Below are 19,437 nucleotides of genomic sequence, written 5' to 3'. Positions count from 1 at the left end.
GGTTTTTGAGCAAGGGAAGCCACACAGTTTTTTAACCATTCGTGTGTGCACGCATGCTGTCTGAACATGTGTTTAGCATTTTAGTCTTTTTTTTTTTTATACAAGTCATATTTTAAGTCATTTGACACCCAGTTTTTTGTAGGCAGAAGCTTTTCAACTAACGACAAATAAACTGTTAGTACACACATTCATGCCGAACCTTGCTTTTGCACAGCACAACACGGAAACTTAAAAAAGCCCTCAAGTGGCATTTTGGTAGTGGACTGTCACTGTCTGAGACCGTTTCCATTTGTTGTGATCAGGGGCTTTTCCACCGCCGGAACTTTTGGAGAACTTTTCCAAGCTGGAACTTTGAGGGTGCGGGCTGCAATGGCCACTTCTGATTGGTTGGTCAAATTTGGGGGTGTGTTGTTTTTACTTTGGCTGGGCTCATCAAACTCATACGTCATCAAACTCATTTAAATTAAGGGGATACTTTACATATTTAGCCGTTTTTGGCAGTCAAACAATATTTTGCCTATAATAAGTTTGATATTTTCATTATTTTTTTATGTACAATTAGTACCTTTAAAAAACACATTTTGCAACTTGCTGTCAACTGAAAATGACATCACAAGGGTTCAGCTAAGCAATAAAAAAAAAAAAAAAACTCAGCTTGTGACTGTCACATGACCAAACCTAGAAAACAGGTGAGCTGTGATTGGTTACCTGAGCCCTTGTGATGTCATTTTCACTCGACAGCAAGTGGCAAAATGTGCTTTTAAAGGTACTATTTGTACGTGAAAAATAATGAAAGTATCAAATTAATTATAGACAAAATATTTAGTTTTTAATGCTATAATGGGCTAAATAAGTGAAGTATCCCTTTAATTACAGAGAACTCTAATGCCTTGGTCAGACTACAATAAAATAGTTTGATTTTGGCCCGACCGACGTGCCGCGGACAAACGGGGCATGGGTTGACTTGACGCAGTGTCGCCCTTGTAGTGTGACACGTTCAACGATTGGTCGCCTGTTGTCCGGGACGGTTCATGACCATCACGACGAAAATACATACTTCCTGGTTTGAACTCGGAAAAGTCCGACTTCCGACCAACCTCGAATACAGCATAATTACCGTTAAGATTGATATTGATATTAAGTACAATAATAAGAGGATCTGAATTTGTCTTTTTATTTCTTATATCCACCATTTCAATTAATTGATGTGATAATAAGGTGTATATTTTTTTGCGACTGTTTTAATGACTGTTTTTTGGGGTTTTCACTGCTACCCTGTTTTTCATATTAGAAAAGGGCTGATTTTTTATTTGTAATTTTCAGATTTAAATTTTGAATTGGCTATGATAAAGTACAGTATTTGAAATGTAACTGTTTTTTCTGATATACTAAGAGACATAAAAAGCTGTACTTCCAGACATGTTTTCCAACATCCGATATATTTTGCGGAGTGATTAAGTGACGCATTTGATGTGATGTGTGTAGTGATCTTTGTGTCTCCTGTGTGTAAAAGGTTCCAAATAGCTTCCAGTAGCATCTTGAGTATCCCTTATGTTTGAACTGTACTGGAGCAGCCATCTGTTGAATTGTTGATGTTGTTACTCATGTGAACGTGCATTTTGGCTGACCATTCACTGATCGTCAGTCATTTTTCATGTTCCTTTTTTTTCTTGGTACTAATACAGGCAGTCACACTCATTAATGTGATTTTTGTCTCAGAAAACCTTTCATGATTGCTTGACCTCATCTTTTTCTTTTTTTTTTTACTCCAACAGAATCTATTGTGTAGGAACATTCTGAAGCGAAAGCTGCTCTTACATATTTGGCACTCACCCCGGTCTAAAACAAGCTGCTCAAAGCTGATCAAGATATGCATGTGTATGTGTTATATGCGCTCAGTGTTGACTGATGCGTAGTGACAGTTGTGTGATATAACCTGCAGGAGAAGCAGGTCAGGGATTGGACATGGGTTGTCTGATTAATGGCATCAACAGCATGCACCCACTGACACTTACCCACAGCGACTGTTAAGTGTTGAATAAAAATACTTTTGTAAGCGTCAATGGTCAACCAATGACATGGACAGAGATGACGCAAGTTCTCTATTCTTCCTTCCGTTCTCTTCTGCTCTCTGATCCACGAGCATTGTGGAGGTCAGCCGCTCTTCTTTGGTGACCTCAATTCCTTAAGGAAAGGTTTCCTGAGATGATGCAGACTCCCTGCCCCTTTTGGCAGATGACCTGGAAACAGCTCAGAGTGCAGCTGAGGTTGTGACATGAGTTGTTTGGAGAAACCTCAGATGAGGGGCCGAAGTATCCGTCCTCCTCCCGCCCCCCTTGCTTTTTGATCTGATGAAGGACACAGCTCCATCTGTTTCCTGCTCCAGAGTGCTGCAGTGTTCTCAGTCATATCAGATGAAGAGGAATGACACATGGAAGGATGCGTCACTACTTTATTCTTTTGTTATGACAAGTGGTTCTGCTTGAGCGAGAGCTCTAGAAATATTGGCATGTTTGTTACTACACTGCAAATGTGGGTGTGAGTCAAGCATCCAAGCACATAAACAATCACAAACAATTGACGCTTTCTGTCACGGCGTTTCTGCCTAAGATTTCGTCATATCCCATCAAAAAACAATGCCATCTGAAATTGTCTCATGCGAACGCTCGGTGTGTGCCACTCTGCTGGATATTTCCAGAACTGTCCTTCCCTTTCCACTAGTGTGTCATACACCGCTGGGCACAAGCCTCTTGTCTTCCTCCAGCACCTGTCAGTGCCATTGTCCTCCAGCCAAGACGGGTACAGCTACACAGACATGCTCTGAGCGACCTTTTCAATGGAACTCTCCCTTCGGCGTGGCTGCTTTTGTTGCACACGCCTTTCTTTCCACATTTCGGGGCAATCAGCAAGGGTGCATCCATCTTCCAATTGAGGGAGGCGTGGTGCTGCTGTGGACTTGCTTGGTGTGATAATGGACCACACATGGTCGTGCTGAAGCCGCTCACTGGGTCCAGGGCCTCTATGCTTGGGCTCAGGCCTGAGATCTGCCCATTTTCCAAAACGCTCTTCTTCTTAGCCTTTTGTCTGGACTCTTTCACTTAACCTAAGCTCGACTGGGGCCTTTGTCCTCCTATCTAGGGGCCTAGTGATTCTGTACCAACTATGTCTGATTTCTTTACAGCACTTACAATATGCCACCAACAAGAATTCAGAAAAAAAAAAATAGAATCAAAATCGTGATGGACAGATGCTTTTTTGTTTTACAAGTTTTAAAGGGATGCATTGTGTGACTCATTGAGACACTTTCAACTAGGGCTGGGCGATATGGCCAAAAAAATAACATCTTGATTTTTGCAGTCATTCAGGACGATTACGATTTTAATCGATTTTAGCCTAATAAATCCAACAAACGTTTACTTAAAGATTTCATTTATTCAAAAATAATTCCTGTGCAAAATGTTCAGACACCAGTAACATGTACTGATTCTAGATCAGTTTTAACACAAAATTACATCACATAAAAGCATTTGGATGTAACAGAACATAAGAACAGCTTTTAATCATCTTGAAGACAAAATTCGATTTCACGATTTAGCAAATTTTCAACGATTCGATTTTTTAAAATGACGATGTATCAAATTAATTTGATTTATTGCCGAGCCCTACTTTCAACAGTTGTCTATAATTAATATGATGAATTCATTATTTTTCATGATTAATACCTTGAAAAACAAATTTTATTTTTTATTGTTTCCTGTCATTTGAAGACAGTTGACCTAATTCACAAAACATCTGGTTCATGAATGTATAAAACTTGTGCAATTATGTTACCGCTCTGACACTTGAGAAATACTGTATTAGATTTTAGTGATATAAGTATGATGAAAGTCTGTTAACCCTTTGACCGCCAAAAAAGTTTAATAACGATTAGTAAAATCAAGATGTATGCTGCCATAAACAGTAAATGACGTCAACTGTTTTTTAAATTTTTTTTTTAATCAATGGGAAGTGTAACGTCTAAGTGCAGCACTGCCTGGTCAATGGGTTGTGGAATCAAAAACACCAACTAACTATGGCCAGCAGATGGCAGCATTGTGTCTCTTTTCAATGGACTACAATTACACGATCAAAGAGTTTTGACGTAATTTAGAACTTAATTTAGACGTGCAGCAGTTAAGTATAGAATTTTACTCGTTAAACGTTCGTCAAAGTTGTCATATGCGACACATGGTCCTTTAATGTTGCTAGCACCAACCAAAAATACAGTATGGGAGGATATAAAGGCTATCGTCTTGCATTGCTTTAATAGATGCTTTGAAGAAAATAGTTCTGTAAATTAATGTTTCTGTTTTATACATCCAGGTCACCGCACTGCCTGCAGTATATAGTTTTAACAAAGTACATGTGCTTTTTAGGTTACAGGCCTGCATTATTTTACTCTGCAAACATGTGCGAGACTTGCTAAATATTCAACCAGCTCTTGCTGGTATCATATTTTAGCTAATAATGTTCTCTAAAACAAGAAATAAATTATACACAACTTTTACAATCCTCATTCATGCCTAAAATGATGTTCCCTTTCTCAAAGATGGTATTTGTAGAAGTGCAATTTTGTGACTCGCACAACATCAATTAATAATGAGAAAGCAAAGACCAATATTGTTTGATCTTGTAATAGGAGATTTCTATTTCCAGCCATCCTACCAGCCAACCACGGCAAGTTGGATCATTAATCTTCCAGATGCTATCGTGCCAATTTGGAGCAGTTGGTGGACGTACACAAGAATTAAATAATGTAAAGAAGGTATATTTCATCATTACACACATTTTAGTCAACTCTGGCTGGTTTGTCATTAATTGTGCTCTAAAATAGGTATGCACTCAGGATTTCATAAATTTAGTCTATTTTCTCGTGTCTTCATACCGTATCTCTGAGGCAAATAATTTAAGTACATTTCCTTGTCGCTGTCACACAAATTAATTTACACAATCTTGGACTAATTGTGAAGTACCATAAATCTGTGGATAACTGGAGTAAGGAAGCACAAAAACAAAAAACAAAACATCAATTCCTGTTCACTTCATCCTCTAAAGGCACTGGCAGCAAATATACACTCATCAACATATACAACTATTTTATGAAATAGCATTAGACAATGATTTGCTGTTGAAAGTCAGAAAATCAAATAACTCTTGTTAATAATAGGTATAAAATATCTTATTTTTCCAAATTAATTTGTAAATGGAAGCTTGAGTATGTATTGTTAAAAAATGAACTCTAATGAGGGCAATCCCTCTAGTCTGTTAATCTTGGATTTTGTTCTATTTCCAACCTCAATTAGCCACGACTAGAGTCGTTTACAATGAATTTATAATTGTACAATTTATAGTGAATGTAGAAAAATCACTTGCTTTAGATCAGACGCTGTGATTTGCGTTCTGCAAGATTTAACATGCAAAAATGTGGCTCTTCGCAAAAATGCTAATTAGCTTCTCATGGGAAATGAAACCCATTTAAAACATGAAAAAGCTGTTTGGGTTCCTTGTGGATCTCATGTTTATTCGCATCCTGTGGGAAGGCAGATTTTGGAGCATTCTCTGCATTAATAGGGTTGCAGTTAACTGAAAGGGGGTTTATTTTGAGTTTTCTTTCAGTCTCATATTGATATAATCTTATCCCAATGCTTGTCTATTAGAACTCTTTCTCACCGATCGGTCATCCCTTTTTTGTATATATAAACACGATATTATCATTATACCTTAACCTGCTCTCAGTTCAAATCAGCCCAGTATATCTCGGAGCAAGTGGGAGTTAATGAGGCAGCAATATCAGCCCTCAGTGGTGCATTAGTCCAGTCTGTCATAGAAGGCCCTGAAGGAAGACCAGAGCTCCATCAGCAACACTCCCCCCCCACCCCCCACCCCCACACACACACGCACACGCAAACGCAGGCAGGCTACATGTGCCTTCAATTAAAGGCTGGAAGTGCAGCCCAAATGGGGATGTTTAAAAAGAGTGCGGCAGGCTTTTGAGTGACACAAGAACACTGCCCTGTTGTGATAGTATCTAATGAGATCACTCAGAGCTGCATCCTTGAATGCTGCCATTCAGTAATGCAATGTTTCTTTGTATATGCATGCGTGTCCCATTTCACTAAATAAGCTTTCACGCTGTGTTCTGCTGGAAGCCTTGTGGTGGCAAGAGGTAAGCTAAAGAGAGATCTGCTCTTATACGACTGAGGAATTTTCTTTCGGATAGGTGTTGTTTAGAGTTTATTGGACTGGTTGTTGCCAATATTTTGTAGGGCCCGACCAATTAATTGGCCAGCAGATTAAATCAGGCGCCAAAAACGAAACTCTGCATATTATTACAGTGGTCCCTCACTTCTGTGCGGTTCACTTATTGTGGATTCACTCTATTGCTGCTTTTTATTTGGGTCCATATCCATACATAATGAGTCGATTGGTTCATGTACATCACTGTAGTGCATCGAAATATTTATAACAACATGTTGACGCAAATAAGCATTAATATTCACACTATGTGCCTAAAGAATAATAAAACAAAACTTAACGGCATTCCTCCCTGATAATTCAACTTGGATGGCAGTGGATAGCATTTCCCTCCTGCTCGGGGAAGGCAGACACGTTCTTTTGTTGCGAAAGCAAAGCTCACAAACTGGAAGTACTTCGGCAGAAACAGGAAATACGACATCAGAAACCCGAAGTACATTTCGCGATAATACGTTTCCTTAAACATAAATAACACTAGCAATTATCTGTACAAACAATTAATTAGTAAACCTTTTTTTTAGTGACAATATATTTAGAAAATGCCTGAAAGGCAACACAAGTGTACTGTACAGTACATTTATTTTTCTTATTAAATTAACAAGCGTTTAGATGGGTGGAAACTGTATGGTGTGTCTGTTATGGCTCATTAGATGTGTAAGTTGCCCCCAAAAATAAAAACAAACAAAAGCGAAAATTGACCTATTGAATGTATCACCGCAAAAAGTGAGGAAACACTATATATTTTTTAATAGGTATTTTTCTCTGCCAAAAATCGGGATTAGCCTCAAAATTCCATATTGGTTGGGCCCTAGTATTTAATGTCTGATTGCATATGGCTTTTATGAAATAGCCCCAAACCATAAAATGCTAGGAGACAGGCGCCCAATTTTATTCTGCACCAAGACGGCTTCTTCATTTTTAAGCTGAAGAGGATTATTGCCGTAAAATGACAGATGTTTCAAATGCTGTACATCTAAAGATGTCTTCTCTTTTTCGCTCCACTGGCATGCTCAAAGATTCTTTGGGCACTTAAGCTCCCATGCAATAAACATCAGTGAGAGACTAACCTCTTTGCTGATGTGCTGTGATTTAAGCTCATGCTTCAGTCCTGCCTTGAGTCCCCTTATGGTAAAAGCTTTGGGAATAAGGATGACAAAAAGGCTGGACTAAGCAATCCATTCACTTATTTGTAGTCTCTTTGTATGGACATTCCATCCCACCCTGCTGGTCCCTCCATCTTGTGGGGGTTGCTTGTTGAACCCCTCGTTGTGACAAACCAGAATACATTAACAGTGCAGTGATGGTCAGGCGAGAAAATCTTTCTTGAACACAGTGCAGTGCGTGCTTGCTTGACACCGATGTCATTTGCCATGAGAAAGACAAGCGTTCTAAATGAGCAAAGAGGAACAAATCAAACAAATTTATTACCGTGCACCCGAAAAGGTCAGACCAAGACAAAGGGCCCTCCTGTTGTGAGAGGGCTGATTGTTTAGTGGCACCTCTAAGAGAGCCTGGAATACTACCAAAGCATTAGACATGGGTCAGGCTCAGGGTACACATAAAGGTAGAACACATTGGGAACAAAAAGCCTCTTCATGTTGGCCTGTGAGGTTTATTTAATAAATCCTATTTGGTTCCATTTGTCATTTGAATGCTAAAAATAACTAATTGAGAGTAGATATTGTTACCTCTGGCAAGGAGGTTATGGTTTATTGCTGTTTCACTTTAGTTAGTAGGATTACAAAATAAATAAATACATATGTAAATAAATAAATAAATAAATAAATAAATAAGATGCTCAGCTGGATGACGGTGTGATTGGGAGTCTATTTTTTGTCAGTTGTCAGTGAGTCACGCATGAATCTAATGTCTAAATGCAGGCATACTGTATTTAGAAACTTATGTTTGGTGCTGATTCAATTCAATTTTATTTAATTCCTTAAAAAAAAAAAAAATGAAACGGGACAGAAAGAAGGAAAACTTATGTTGTCTGCCCCTAATCAACAACAACAAAAATAAGTAATCAAAACAACAATAACAAATAATCAACACAAAGTAAAAGACAGCGAGCGGTCAAAATGTTTTCAATATAACAATTCTATGTAATAATTAAGCAGCATGTCCTTGTACAATATGTATTTTTCCAATAATTGAGCTTTTGTCAGGTTTTTGAAGATATGGATAGACTGGGATGATTTTGTTTACAATCCAAATTGTTCCATAAACTGACACCTTGAGTTGAAATACATTGTTCTTTTTGTTTTGTTCTATATTTTGTTTTAGAGAAAATATCTGTTCCTCTTAATTGATACTCACTTACTCTTTTTTTTTTATACAATTTAATTTGTATATTAATTGGTAAACTTTCATGATGGGCTTTAAACATTTTTTTGAGACGGGGACGCCATCAATTCATTACATTTTAAAGTTTTTGTTGTATAAATAATGGATTAGTGTGGTCTCTGTGTCCACAGCCGCAAACGACACGAATAGCACGTTTCTGTAAAAGAAAGATGGAATCGGTGTGGGATTTGGCTGCACACCCCCACACTTCAATGCAGTAGGTCAGGTATGGAACAATCAATGAATTATATAACAATGACAAAGCATTATTGTTCAAAGATTCTTTAGCCTTATCAAAAACTGCTACAGTTTGTGATGCCTTAGATTTGACATATTCTAAATGTGATTTCCATGATAAGTGTTCATCAATAATAATACCTAAAAACTTTATTTCATTAGTCCTTTCAATTGCTATACCTTGCACAGTGTTGCTTCAACATCAATATTCCTACAGCTAAAAATCATAAATCTGGTTTTACTAATGTTTATGGTCAGCCATTTTATATAACAGTTTTGTATTAACTATGTCTATTCCAACTATCCTGATTTCTCTAGCCTTGACCTTGTAATGTAGATCATTCATATTATCTTCTACAGTACATACTGTAGCTGTTAAAATAAGTGAGTTTGTTTGTGTCCTCTTGTAACATTTTACGTGCTATTAAAAAAAAGCTGGTAGCAAACAAGCTGCTCAATGTGTGTGCATTTTGTACATTCCCAACACAATGAGAGAGAGAAGGAAGAGGAGGGACAGACAGACACAGTCAACCAACGTTCTCCATCACTGTTCGGCTTTGTCACTGACTTTGTAATAGCAGACTCGTATTGCTTCTATGCGAGCAACATAGGTTCACTTCCCTCTCATCGATGGTGTGAATGTTAGAGTGACTGGTTGTCGTCTCTGTATATGCCCTGTGAGTAACTGGTGGCCAGTGCACGGTGTAGTCCGCCTTTCGCCTGAAGTCAACTTGGATAAGCTCCAGCGCCCCGCAGCACTGAACACGATAAGCAGTACAGATGGATAGATTGTTTGACCTTGAAGAGTGTGACCCCAGCACACAGTCTTACACAATTAAAAATAGCCCATGATTTACAGCGAACAGGTTTTGTTTTCAGGTATACATCAGCTCTGCAGCCTTAGCTAAATTTTTAAACTAATTACAGTTTCAAAATACCTTTCCTAACGTAGCAGTCTTGTTTGATATGAAAGTTAAGGTGTTCATATCCAGTTCACGTTTTTCTTTCACTGCTTGAACAGACGAACAAATAGTGCTTATTTTTTTACTGAGCGGAAGTGCAGGTGTTCAGTAATTACTTTTAAAAGACGGAGTTGTGTGTGAGATTGGCCTGCAGGGATGCCATTGAAAATGTGAATGTGTATCTGTGTGCTTGGACAAGAACCAAAAGCAGCACTGTTTTGCTTTGCCATGCAGGGCCCTGTAGACTGATTTATTGGCTGCAATAATCAGAGTATATATCACCCTCCTTCGCTCTACACAGATCTCTACTGCAATTGGGTCATACACCTAAAACCATACGTAAACTGCAATGTTTCAGAAAAAAAAATGTCATCATGATTAACCTGGTATGATTTTACCTTGGACAGTGATCAATGATAATGTTACTGCTTATCTTTATTAAAGAAAAGCTGGGAAAACAGTGTGAAAAGACACCAAGTAAAATCAAAACGTGTTCTCATGAATGCAGGTTTTTGTGGATGTAATTTTAGCATCTGTGATTTATTTTTACATTATTTTTTAAGCGACGTGGAGTAGAGCATGAGAAGTCTGTTGGACTGTTTACTTTGAAACATTTCTTTTCAAAGAGTGCAGTGGATTTAAGGCCTCTGTTGGACATCAGCGAATCAATCATGTTTTGTGTCCCAGGCAACGCTGCACCATGGGATGCAATGCTGGGCTGCCAGGATTAAATCCTGCACTGCCAGACTGGTTGGTTGGTTTTTACTGGCTAGCTTTTAGGCTAATGATCAGCATTCATGCCATGCCCGTTCTTTATGGCACCAGTGCCTGATTGGGGATGCGAGGCGGCAGCCCCAGACTCTGTGTCTCTGCATCCCAGTGTTTTTGTGTCTACTGTGCCATGAAATGTTGCGTGTGAGTGCATCGCTGTGTGATTGTGCCAGTGAAGCAATGATAATATCCCTGAGGGGATGATTTTCTTGATTTGCACATGAAAAGATCTGGACGAATTTGGCACATTTTTAAAACAACACTTGATGATCAATGTTTTAAAAAATACACAGATTTCACATCTACTGTACAGATGAAAATAACTGGTGCGCATGGTCACCAACAGAGTGGGTTATTCCCAGAAAATTGGCATAGAATCTTATCCATATACTATTGTGATTTAAAAATTACGATTTAGGTGCTACCAAGGGCTAAAGGAGAACATCCGACCAACAAATGAATTAATTTTGTCCCCACTTGCCCTCCTCCGCATTCATTCATTAGTTCTGCTGTTACATGCCAAACATTCTTGACATTCTGGCACTGATGTTATCAATTACTATTTAATCAATTCAGAAATTCTCTTCTGAACATGAGCCAAAACTAATTTGGAACAGAACCTGTGTGTGTTTTTCCTCTCTGGTTTAGCTTGTCTGATAATATTATAGTTCAAGTTCATGATTTGATTTCATTTAGCTTGGCAACTATTGTTTTGGCTCTATGATTTCCCTTGTTTTTAAAGCTAACTGAATGCTTCAAATGGAGTGATTGTTCCTTCTGTTTTAGTCTAGAGTCATACATTTTGTCATCTACTAGAATAATGATAGTAAATGGTATGTTGTTTTATTCACGCACCCGCGCGCACGTACGCACACATTGCATTGTTACACTGTTCATGTATACGATGAAAGGATTCCAACATGTGAGAATAACACAAAGTACATACAATTACAGACTTTCAAATAAAGATTTAATTGGCAAATGGAAACAGAACATTAGCATTAATGGCCTGTTTGAGTGTGCATGGGAAGCAACATTAGACACAAGACCTTTCCGGAAGAACTCAATGAATGAGCTGACACGCTGGGCATCTAAAAATACGATTGTGCCCCACTGCCCGCCCCCTCTTTCAAATATTAAAGATGGGTGATGACACAGGCGCAGCTAGCAGACCTACGATTGCTTTGCCCCAATCTTTACCCATATGCTCTTATTGCATATAGAGTGCATTCAGGGTTTGTATTTCATACAGTATGTACATTTTTGTACATTTTAAAGCCTTACCCTCCTCAGTTGACAAAACTTCTATTTTCAGCCAATTAACTACATGCTTTGCCTGAACTGCTTCAAACCATGATTAGTTAACATTAATTCCACACAGTCAACCAATTTATTTATTTATGTATTTATTTTATTTATTTATTTATTTATTTATTTATTTATTTATTTTTTTAACAATCAACCAATTTATTACCAGTTAGCACCTTGGATGAATGGTTAGCATGTCTGCCTCACAGTCGAGAGGTTCTATGTACCATGTCCGTCACTAAACCCAGTAGAGCAAAACTGAAAATTTGTTATGCTTTACTACCATTTTCTTCAAGTATAGTATGCAAGTGTGCTTGGTTGCAACCTCATTTTTGTAAAGATTGAACGGGTTTGTACTTTGTAGACAAACAATGTTTTGTTGTTGTTGTTGTTGTTTTGTTTTGTTTTGTTTCTTTTCTGTCTTTTTTGAAGTGTTGGCTTAAATGTTGGCAAAATTATGTATTTTTGTGGATATTGCAAGAAGAGTGTCAGACCTCAGGATCGGAACAACAGTCTGGATGCTCCCCATTGTGGGCTTTGTTGTTGGTCACGTCTTGTAGCCGTTCTCTAAAAATAAAGAGCTGAGGAAATGTTTGAAACATTTTAAGGTTCACCACAGCAATCTCAATTATTGTGTACTGCATTTGCGTGATGTTTTCAACCACAGGAGGTGCATGTGATAGCATAATAGTTGATATTGTGGTGTGTTTAAAATAGATGCCTCATATGTCCTTCTGCATCTTACAGTACTTAAGTATATTCACAGCCATCCAGGTCACAAAGGCAACTGGACTTCATCTTGGATCGCATTTCATTTGAATTCTTTGTCAGTTTGAATTCTCTGAAATGAGGAAGAAGTCTACTGGATAACATGCATCTATATCAGCATAAAATTTGTTTTGAAGGATAAGGCCTACTGCTTGTACAAATGTGTTGTGCTTTGATTTCATGGTATTGTATGGGACTAACATATTGAGCCACACAATGTAGATTTAGATTAATTTGTGCATCATGGTTAAGTTCTTGACGCAATAAGGGAATGACAGGTTTGGATGACCAAGTTATGAAGCTGGAAGATGAATGTACTGCATGTTGTTTGTTTGGCTCTTGTCAGAGGTCACATGATCCTCTTGTTCGTGCGGGAGTCTGAACAGCTTTTCAGGATAGAAGAGCACGGCCTGATGATCAATCCCTGCTTATCTTAGGTACCAGCTGTTTTGTGATTCGTGTTACATTGACAAGTGTTATGTCTTCAATCCATCAGAGACGTTGTGGTGTTTGTTATGAGGTTGCAACCGTGTTCCGCTGTTCTATTTCTGACACAGGTGCTTGCCAGTGCAATATCCTCTAAGTAAGTAAACTTTCCAATCTAAGAGGTGTGCCTCATGCAAGTGGGCTCAGGAAGCCAAAACTATAAACACAATTGGGTTTGGACAGACTGGCATGGGCTTTTGTCTTTACTTTCTTGCCAGGAAATGCAGTGAGGTTTTGTGGCAATACTTAACTCGCTGGCTTCTCAATGCTGCGCAATGGAAAAGGACCACGTTTGACTCTAAAAAGGCTTTGAGATGTAATTGAACTGTATTGCCTCTTGCAGAGAAATGAAGGTTTTTCATGACAAATGGGTTGGATAAAATACACTGGCGTATATTAGTCATATTGTGGAGTAGTGTGCTTTTAAGTCTTCTGGTAGAAAGCTGGAGCCTCTGTCAGTCTGTCCAGACAAGCTTATGTGTTGACATTCAAGGCATTTCCATTACATCTCTACTGACTTATTTTACACCCTATCTTGAGGTGTGGTGGTATTAAATCCCCTTTTGATCCATTATACTCGCTTGCTTCTACTTAGTTAAATTAATAGTGTGAAGGGTAGCCTACTGCAATTAGGGATATACCAATATGATTTTTTTTCTGTCAATACTGATTATTAGTAGCCAAGGAGGCCAGTCACCAATATAGTTAATTTTTAATTGGGTGTGTGTTCTTACATGCATATTAAATGTAAATAAAAGTAATTTTAATGTGGTTATTTTTTTTATTCACAAAATGTAATTAACAGCCTAATGATTGGAAATTTAATTATTATTTTTTTGAACCACCATTTGATTGAAGCATTTAAATGTTTTAGAGAGTAGTTTGTCAGCGTAGTAATCAGTTTATATACACAATGTGAGGGCATTATCTATTTACAACTCTCTTTCGCTCATCCACATAATTTTAAAATGGAACTAATTTGCATGTCGTTGCATGTATTTTATAAGCTGTTATCCTTTCCACCCAGCTCTGTTTGAGCTAATTGATTGCTAATTGTGAGGGTCTCTGGTGCATGTAAGCCCGATCAGGCTTGTTCTCACTTGCCATGTCCCATCTGGCTCACCTCTGATGTAACACCGTTGAGCTGCCATGTTCCAGTGAAGCAGAGGTCACCTGTCAGACAGTGCACTGTTTGCCAGAAAAGATGGAATAAACATGGAAGAACTCATGCTGGGAGGAATGTGCCTTCCCGTCCCCCCCTCCTGACCCCTGCTGACTTCCGCCCCCTTTCATCCCACTGACACTCTCACAGCTTGTGGATGACGTACCAGCGTTCAATCAGGTCAAAGAGGTTCATCCCGGACAGAATAAAAATCAAACTGGCTCCTTATTTTGCATGCTTGCCAGCTGACAGAAGCTCAAAGTACATGTTTGGGTTTACCCTTTTGTTGAGAATTGCCTTGTATATCATTCTGTAATGCCACCATTGCAGCTTTTTAAACATGTAATCCTCTTGCATTTGGCAGGAAAACGAGTTTTGACCATCACCACATCATCTTCTCTATAAAACTGATTCCTGCCATTGTGGCATTCCCCTACTGTGTGCCTGTATTTGTTTGTGGTCATGGGTGTGGCACTCTTGTCAAATCCCAAAGTGCACAGCTTTAAGTGCTGCGGCTGCAGTGGCAAAGCTGTCTAGAATTTGAGGCTCAACCTTGGTGAGTTTCTGTTTGCGAAAGATTCCTGACCCTCTCCCTTGGCTGTTAGAACATGTTTCATTTCTTTGGATTGTCATTAGCCTGCAGTGCATCCTTGGAGAATACACAGAAAAATGCATTTAGCACAGTTTTCAGGACCATATAAATTGAAAATGTCAGGCCAGTAAAGTTGCGTAGCAGTGAAGCAGTTTGACTTGAATTGAACTGACAGAAATGTCAAGGTTCAACACTGCATTTAATGTAAATGTAATCTACCCGTCTACAGTGTGGACCACATCGCTTATTTTAGCTCAAAGTTGATTTCAAATCTTTTTTCTCTCCCCTCTGTTTCTCTGCAGCCGCGCAATCAAGACCAATCAGGACCTGCTTTCAGAAACACCGTGGACAAATATCTTCTATGATGACTTCTGGGGCACCTTGCTCACACACAGCGGGAGCCACAAGTCTTACCGGCCCCTCTGCACCCTCTCCTTCCGCCTCAATCATGCTGCCGGTGGACTGGATCCTTGGGGTTACCACCTGGTGAACGTGGCCCTCCACGGGGCGGTGACGGGCCTTTTTACACGGCTGGCTCACCTGTTGCTCGGAGGGGGCTTGTGGAGCCTCCTGGCCGGCCTGCTCTTCGCCTCTCACCCCATCCACACTGAGGCGGTGGCAGGGGTTGTGGGCCGAGCCGATGAAGGAGCCGCCTTGTTCTTCTTGCTGTCCCTGCTGTGCTACATTCGTTACTGTAACCTGCGGGGCAACGCGGGACCACTGCGGCTTGTGGCTTGGTTCCTTGGCAGTCTGGGCTGTGCTGCAGGCAGCATGCTGTGGAAGGAGCTGGGAGTGACCGTGCTGGCCTTATCGGCCCTCTATGACATCTGCGTCTTGCACAGGCTCAAACTGCGACAGGTTGTCATGCTTCTGTATAAGGTAAACACATTTCCCATGTAACGCTGCTTATTCGCAATGTCTGATTTCACGTTCATGTAGAAGAAAGGAAAAAAAACCCTACATTTTAATGAAAGTTGGTGTACTTGTTGATAGTGATGGCACCACACTATATCTCAAAATTTAGGTCAATCAGAGCAGAGTTTTGGGAACTATGGCCCACGCAATTTTGACATTTTGGGCAAAAAGGGGCGTGGCCACCTTCCTTTGAAGCCTTATAGCTCAGGAACGGCTGGGTCAGTCGTCACAAACCAGATACTGTTGGGAAGTGAATCCAACAAGGATTCCAGATCTGCAATCATTTAGAACAGTGGTATCCAAACTATGGCCCGGGGGCCATTTGTGGCCCGCCATCCACCTTTAACTCATTCACTGCCAGTCATTATAGAAAATTTTTACATTTCCAATACTCACGTGATATTACATTCAATAATTATATATAAACCGAATCTACCAAATAACAGAATAGACTCCCTACTTTTTGTCCCGTCCCGTTCTTTTATAATTGACAGCAGAAAAATGTAGGTTTCTCCCATGGACTCTGAAACTGTGTTTATTTCCTATAAAATGGGGCAATGATGTCATCTACCGGTGGTTGGGCATCAGTAAAGTTGTTTCCAAGTTTGATATTTACAGTGGAGCATGCTCAGATTCGCCCCCATTTAGCACCGCTCTAAAAAATACAATTGACAAGTATACTTGTCAAAGGCAGTGAATGAGTTAAGCGGCCCGCGGCATATACTAAAAATATTTGCTACTAATAAATTTGTTTTATAGACTATAGAACTTTTCTAAATATGCAAAGATGCACAAGTAACATTTCTCTTCATAACTGTGGCAAATTGACACGACGAGGTAAGGTAGGACTCAGACGCAGGCGTAAGGTAAGCCACCAAGGCAGCAGGTTTATTTCCGGCCAACAGGTGTCTCCTCTCAAGCTGAGAGGAGAACAGGGAAGCAAAAAAGTGGAGAACAAAAAGCGCTCCACTAGGGAGGAAAAAACAGGCAAAAGGTACTGGGGACAACGAAAAGCGCTCCGCTAGGGAGGAAAAAGGGCACAAGGCAAAAGGGGTAACAAAAGGCGCTCCACTGGGGAGGAAAAAGCACAAAAACAAGGCAAAAACACTTGGCAACATGAACGAGGACATAAGGACTGTGGGACGCTTCCATGCACTGACTGTGACACTTCGGCACTGAGGGGAGAATGCAGGTGGCTTTTATTGCTGTAGGTGATTGGTGGCAGGTGGTGATAATCAAGGGCGGGGACCGGTAATTATGGAGCGGCAGGAAGGGCAAGTGACCTGGGGTGAGATAAGAGTTAGATTTTCAAGGTAAGACAGGAAACAGGGATACAACAATAAAAGCATGAACCGCCACGCCGGTGGCGGCGTGACACAAATAAGATAATTAATTATGCAAGCAAAAATGGTTTCTTCCATGTACTCCTATATATAAACAATAATGCAATTGCTTGCAAGCTTATAAAACTGAAGTTTAAAAAAAAAAAGTTCAAACTGGCTCTTGCATCCTTCAAGTTTTCTGTATGTTGCCCTCAGAGGATAAAGTTTGGACACCCCTGATTTAGAAGATTAGTGCATATTTTAGTAACCTTTTGTTTTAGTTGACCTTGTGTCTCATGTGACCTTAAAATTTCTCATGAAATGTAATCACTCACATTCTGTAAAACATAAAAAGTTTCAGAGGTGTGCAATTATTTATAAGGAGTCAGAGTATCCATACCTTCAGATATTTGTTGACTATTCATTGCATATTCATTGGAAGTTGACTATTCATTGAATATTCAGCTCTCCATTTTCTTTTTGCCGAAAATGTCAAAATTTGGCAGGCCGTAACTCCCTGCTCTGATTGACCTAAAATTTGATATTCAGTGTTGTGCCATCTCTATCAACAGGTACACAAAGTTTCATTAAAATCAAAATATGCTTAGTTAAAATGTTCAGATTTTTTTTCTGGGTGAATTGACATGGACGACTGTAAAATAAAACATTGTTATTGTAATTTGCCATATTGATTTCTCTGACAATACAGAACAGTTACACAAGTGTCAAATGGTAATGTTTTGGCTTTCCGTCACTTAATATGATGGGATGTTAGGAACAGTTTGTTTTACCGAAGCTGTTGCATTGCCGATAATATTTGACTGGTTTCCTCTAAAGTCTTGGTATTAAACTAATATTTTGTATTTGTGACAACGGACTGGTCAATTACTAGCTTGGCTCCATTTGTCTGACTGAGCTTAGTCATATTGTGTTGTTTTTATGGGACGTGACTCGTGGATTAACTTCTCGTCTGTCTAAGGGCATAATTTACTTGCCCTGATTACCCGATGACTGTGAAACTGTATTGTGTTAAGATGACTAATGATAGCATTAAACGAGTGATTAATGTAGTGATTCATGTGCAGTCCCTTGAGGCTCCCTGTGAATTTTATGTGAATAGATTTCTTTTTTCCTTAAAGAGAATTGACAGTTGAAACAAAAATACAGTGATTGCCTAAGATGATAGGCCAGTAAAAAAAGAAGTGATAGACAAGCCTATTTCGAAGCACCTGACCATCACATTACTTTTATCCCTGCAGCACCTGTCAGAAGTATTTAATGTTGTCTAACTGTTTTTTACGACGGCCACGCTTTGCTGCGCATCGTAACAAAATGAAGTGAGACGTGTGCATAAATGGCATCAAGGTGTTCTTGTGGAGCCAGCATACAGTAAATGTGCATCTGGCATGTACAAGCAAAGAACACAAAATGTGAATGCTCGAGCAGAAATTACCATAGAGGAAATGCTTTAGCTGGAAAGCAATCATCATTCTTTGTTTCAGTGCCGTGCATAGTGTGCAAACAACGATGCTCCCTGCTGACATCTCATGATTGAAGTGTGCGACCTTGTGTGTTCTCCGCAGGATGTTTTTGGCTTTTTAACTGCACACAGACTTTATTAATGTTATTATTATTTAGTTGACAGGCATAAAAGAAGAATTTGGATCAAAAGATTTGAATCCTTCTTGTAAAAATGATGCCTGCAGTTTAATTTCTGGAGTAGATGAGGGTGTTGTTATTTTTTTGTTTAACTTTGCCATTGTGGTTCAATCATTTGACAAGGTCCCCAGAGTCAGATTGGTCTCCTAAATTTCACCATGCTGTCGTAATGCACCAATATTGACTTTGGAGTTTGAACGATTGTGTTGCAGATGGTTGTTTCCACTTGAAACCAATGCCACGTGGTGTGTTTACAAGCACAGGAGAGATTGTGAGACAGTGTCGCTATAACTGTTTTCACCTTGAGTGTGCGCATCATCATGTCTGAATTTGGTGCAAACTCAATGGCAGCTTGAACAAAAGGGAAATGGTGTTGTCCCTGTTATGTGTAATATTATAGAGAAAAAAGTGAGGTTACAGCTCACAGTGGGTAACTTTGCTTTGAGATAAATAAAGAACTGTGGTAGCTTGTCAGATACTTTCAGAAACAACAGCTTCTCATTTTGTATAGAGAGAACTATAAATCAATTGTGAGAGTTAGGCTTTCTTCAAATTTTGCTTTGGTCTGACATTTGTCATTATGAGAACATGTTATTTCACTACATCACAGATAATATA

At 39.3% G+C, this 19,437-nt stretch overlaps 1 protein-coding gene across 1 annotated transcript in view; it reads left to right on the top strand.

Moving 5' to 3' along the window:
* Nucleotides 1-19,437, top strand: part of tmtc2b (transmembrane O-mannosyltransferase targeting cadherins 2b) — a 96,598-nt gene that overhangs the window by 28,518 nt on the left and 48,643 nt on the right. Inside the window, exon 2 of the mRNA XM_077515926.1 lies at nt 15,226-15,802. Coding sequence (XP_077372052.1) covers nt 15,226-15,802 — 577 coding nt within the window. The remainder of the gene's footprint in view (nt 1-15,225; nt 15,803-19,437) is intronic.

The sequence above is a fragment of the Festucalex cinctus genome, chromosome 3, assembly GCF_051991245.1.
Source record: "Festucalex cinctus isolate MCC-2025b chromosome 3, RoL_Fcin_1.0, whole genome shotgun sequence".
In the NCBI taxonomy this organism is placed as follows: Eukaryota; Metazoa; Chordata; class Actinopteri; order Syngnathiformes; family Syngnathidae; genus Festucalex; species Festucalex cinctus.
This window is presented reverse-complemented; position numbering and strand designations above follow the sequence as displayed.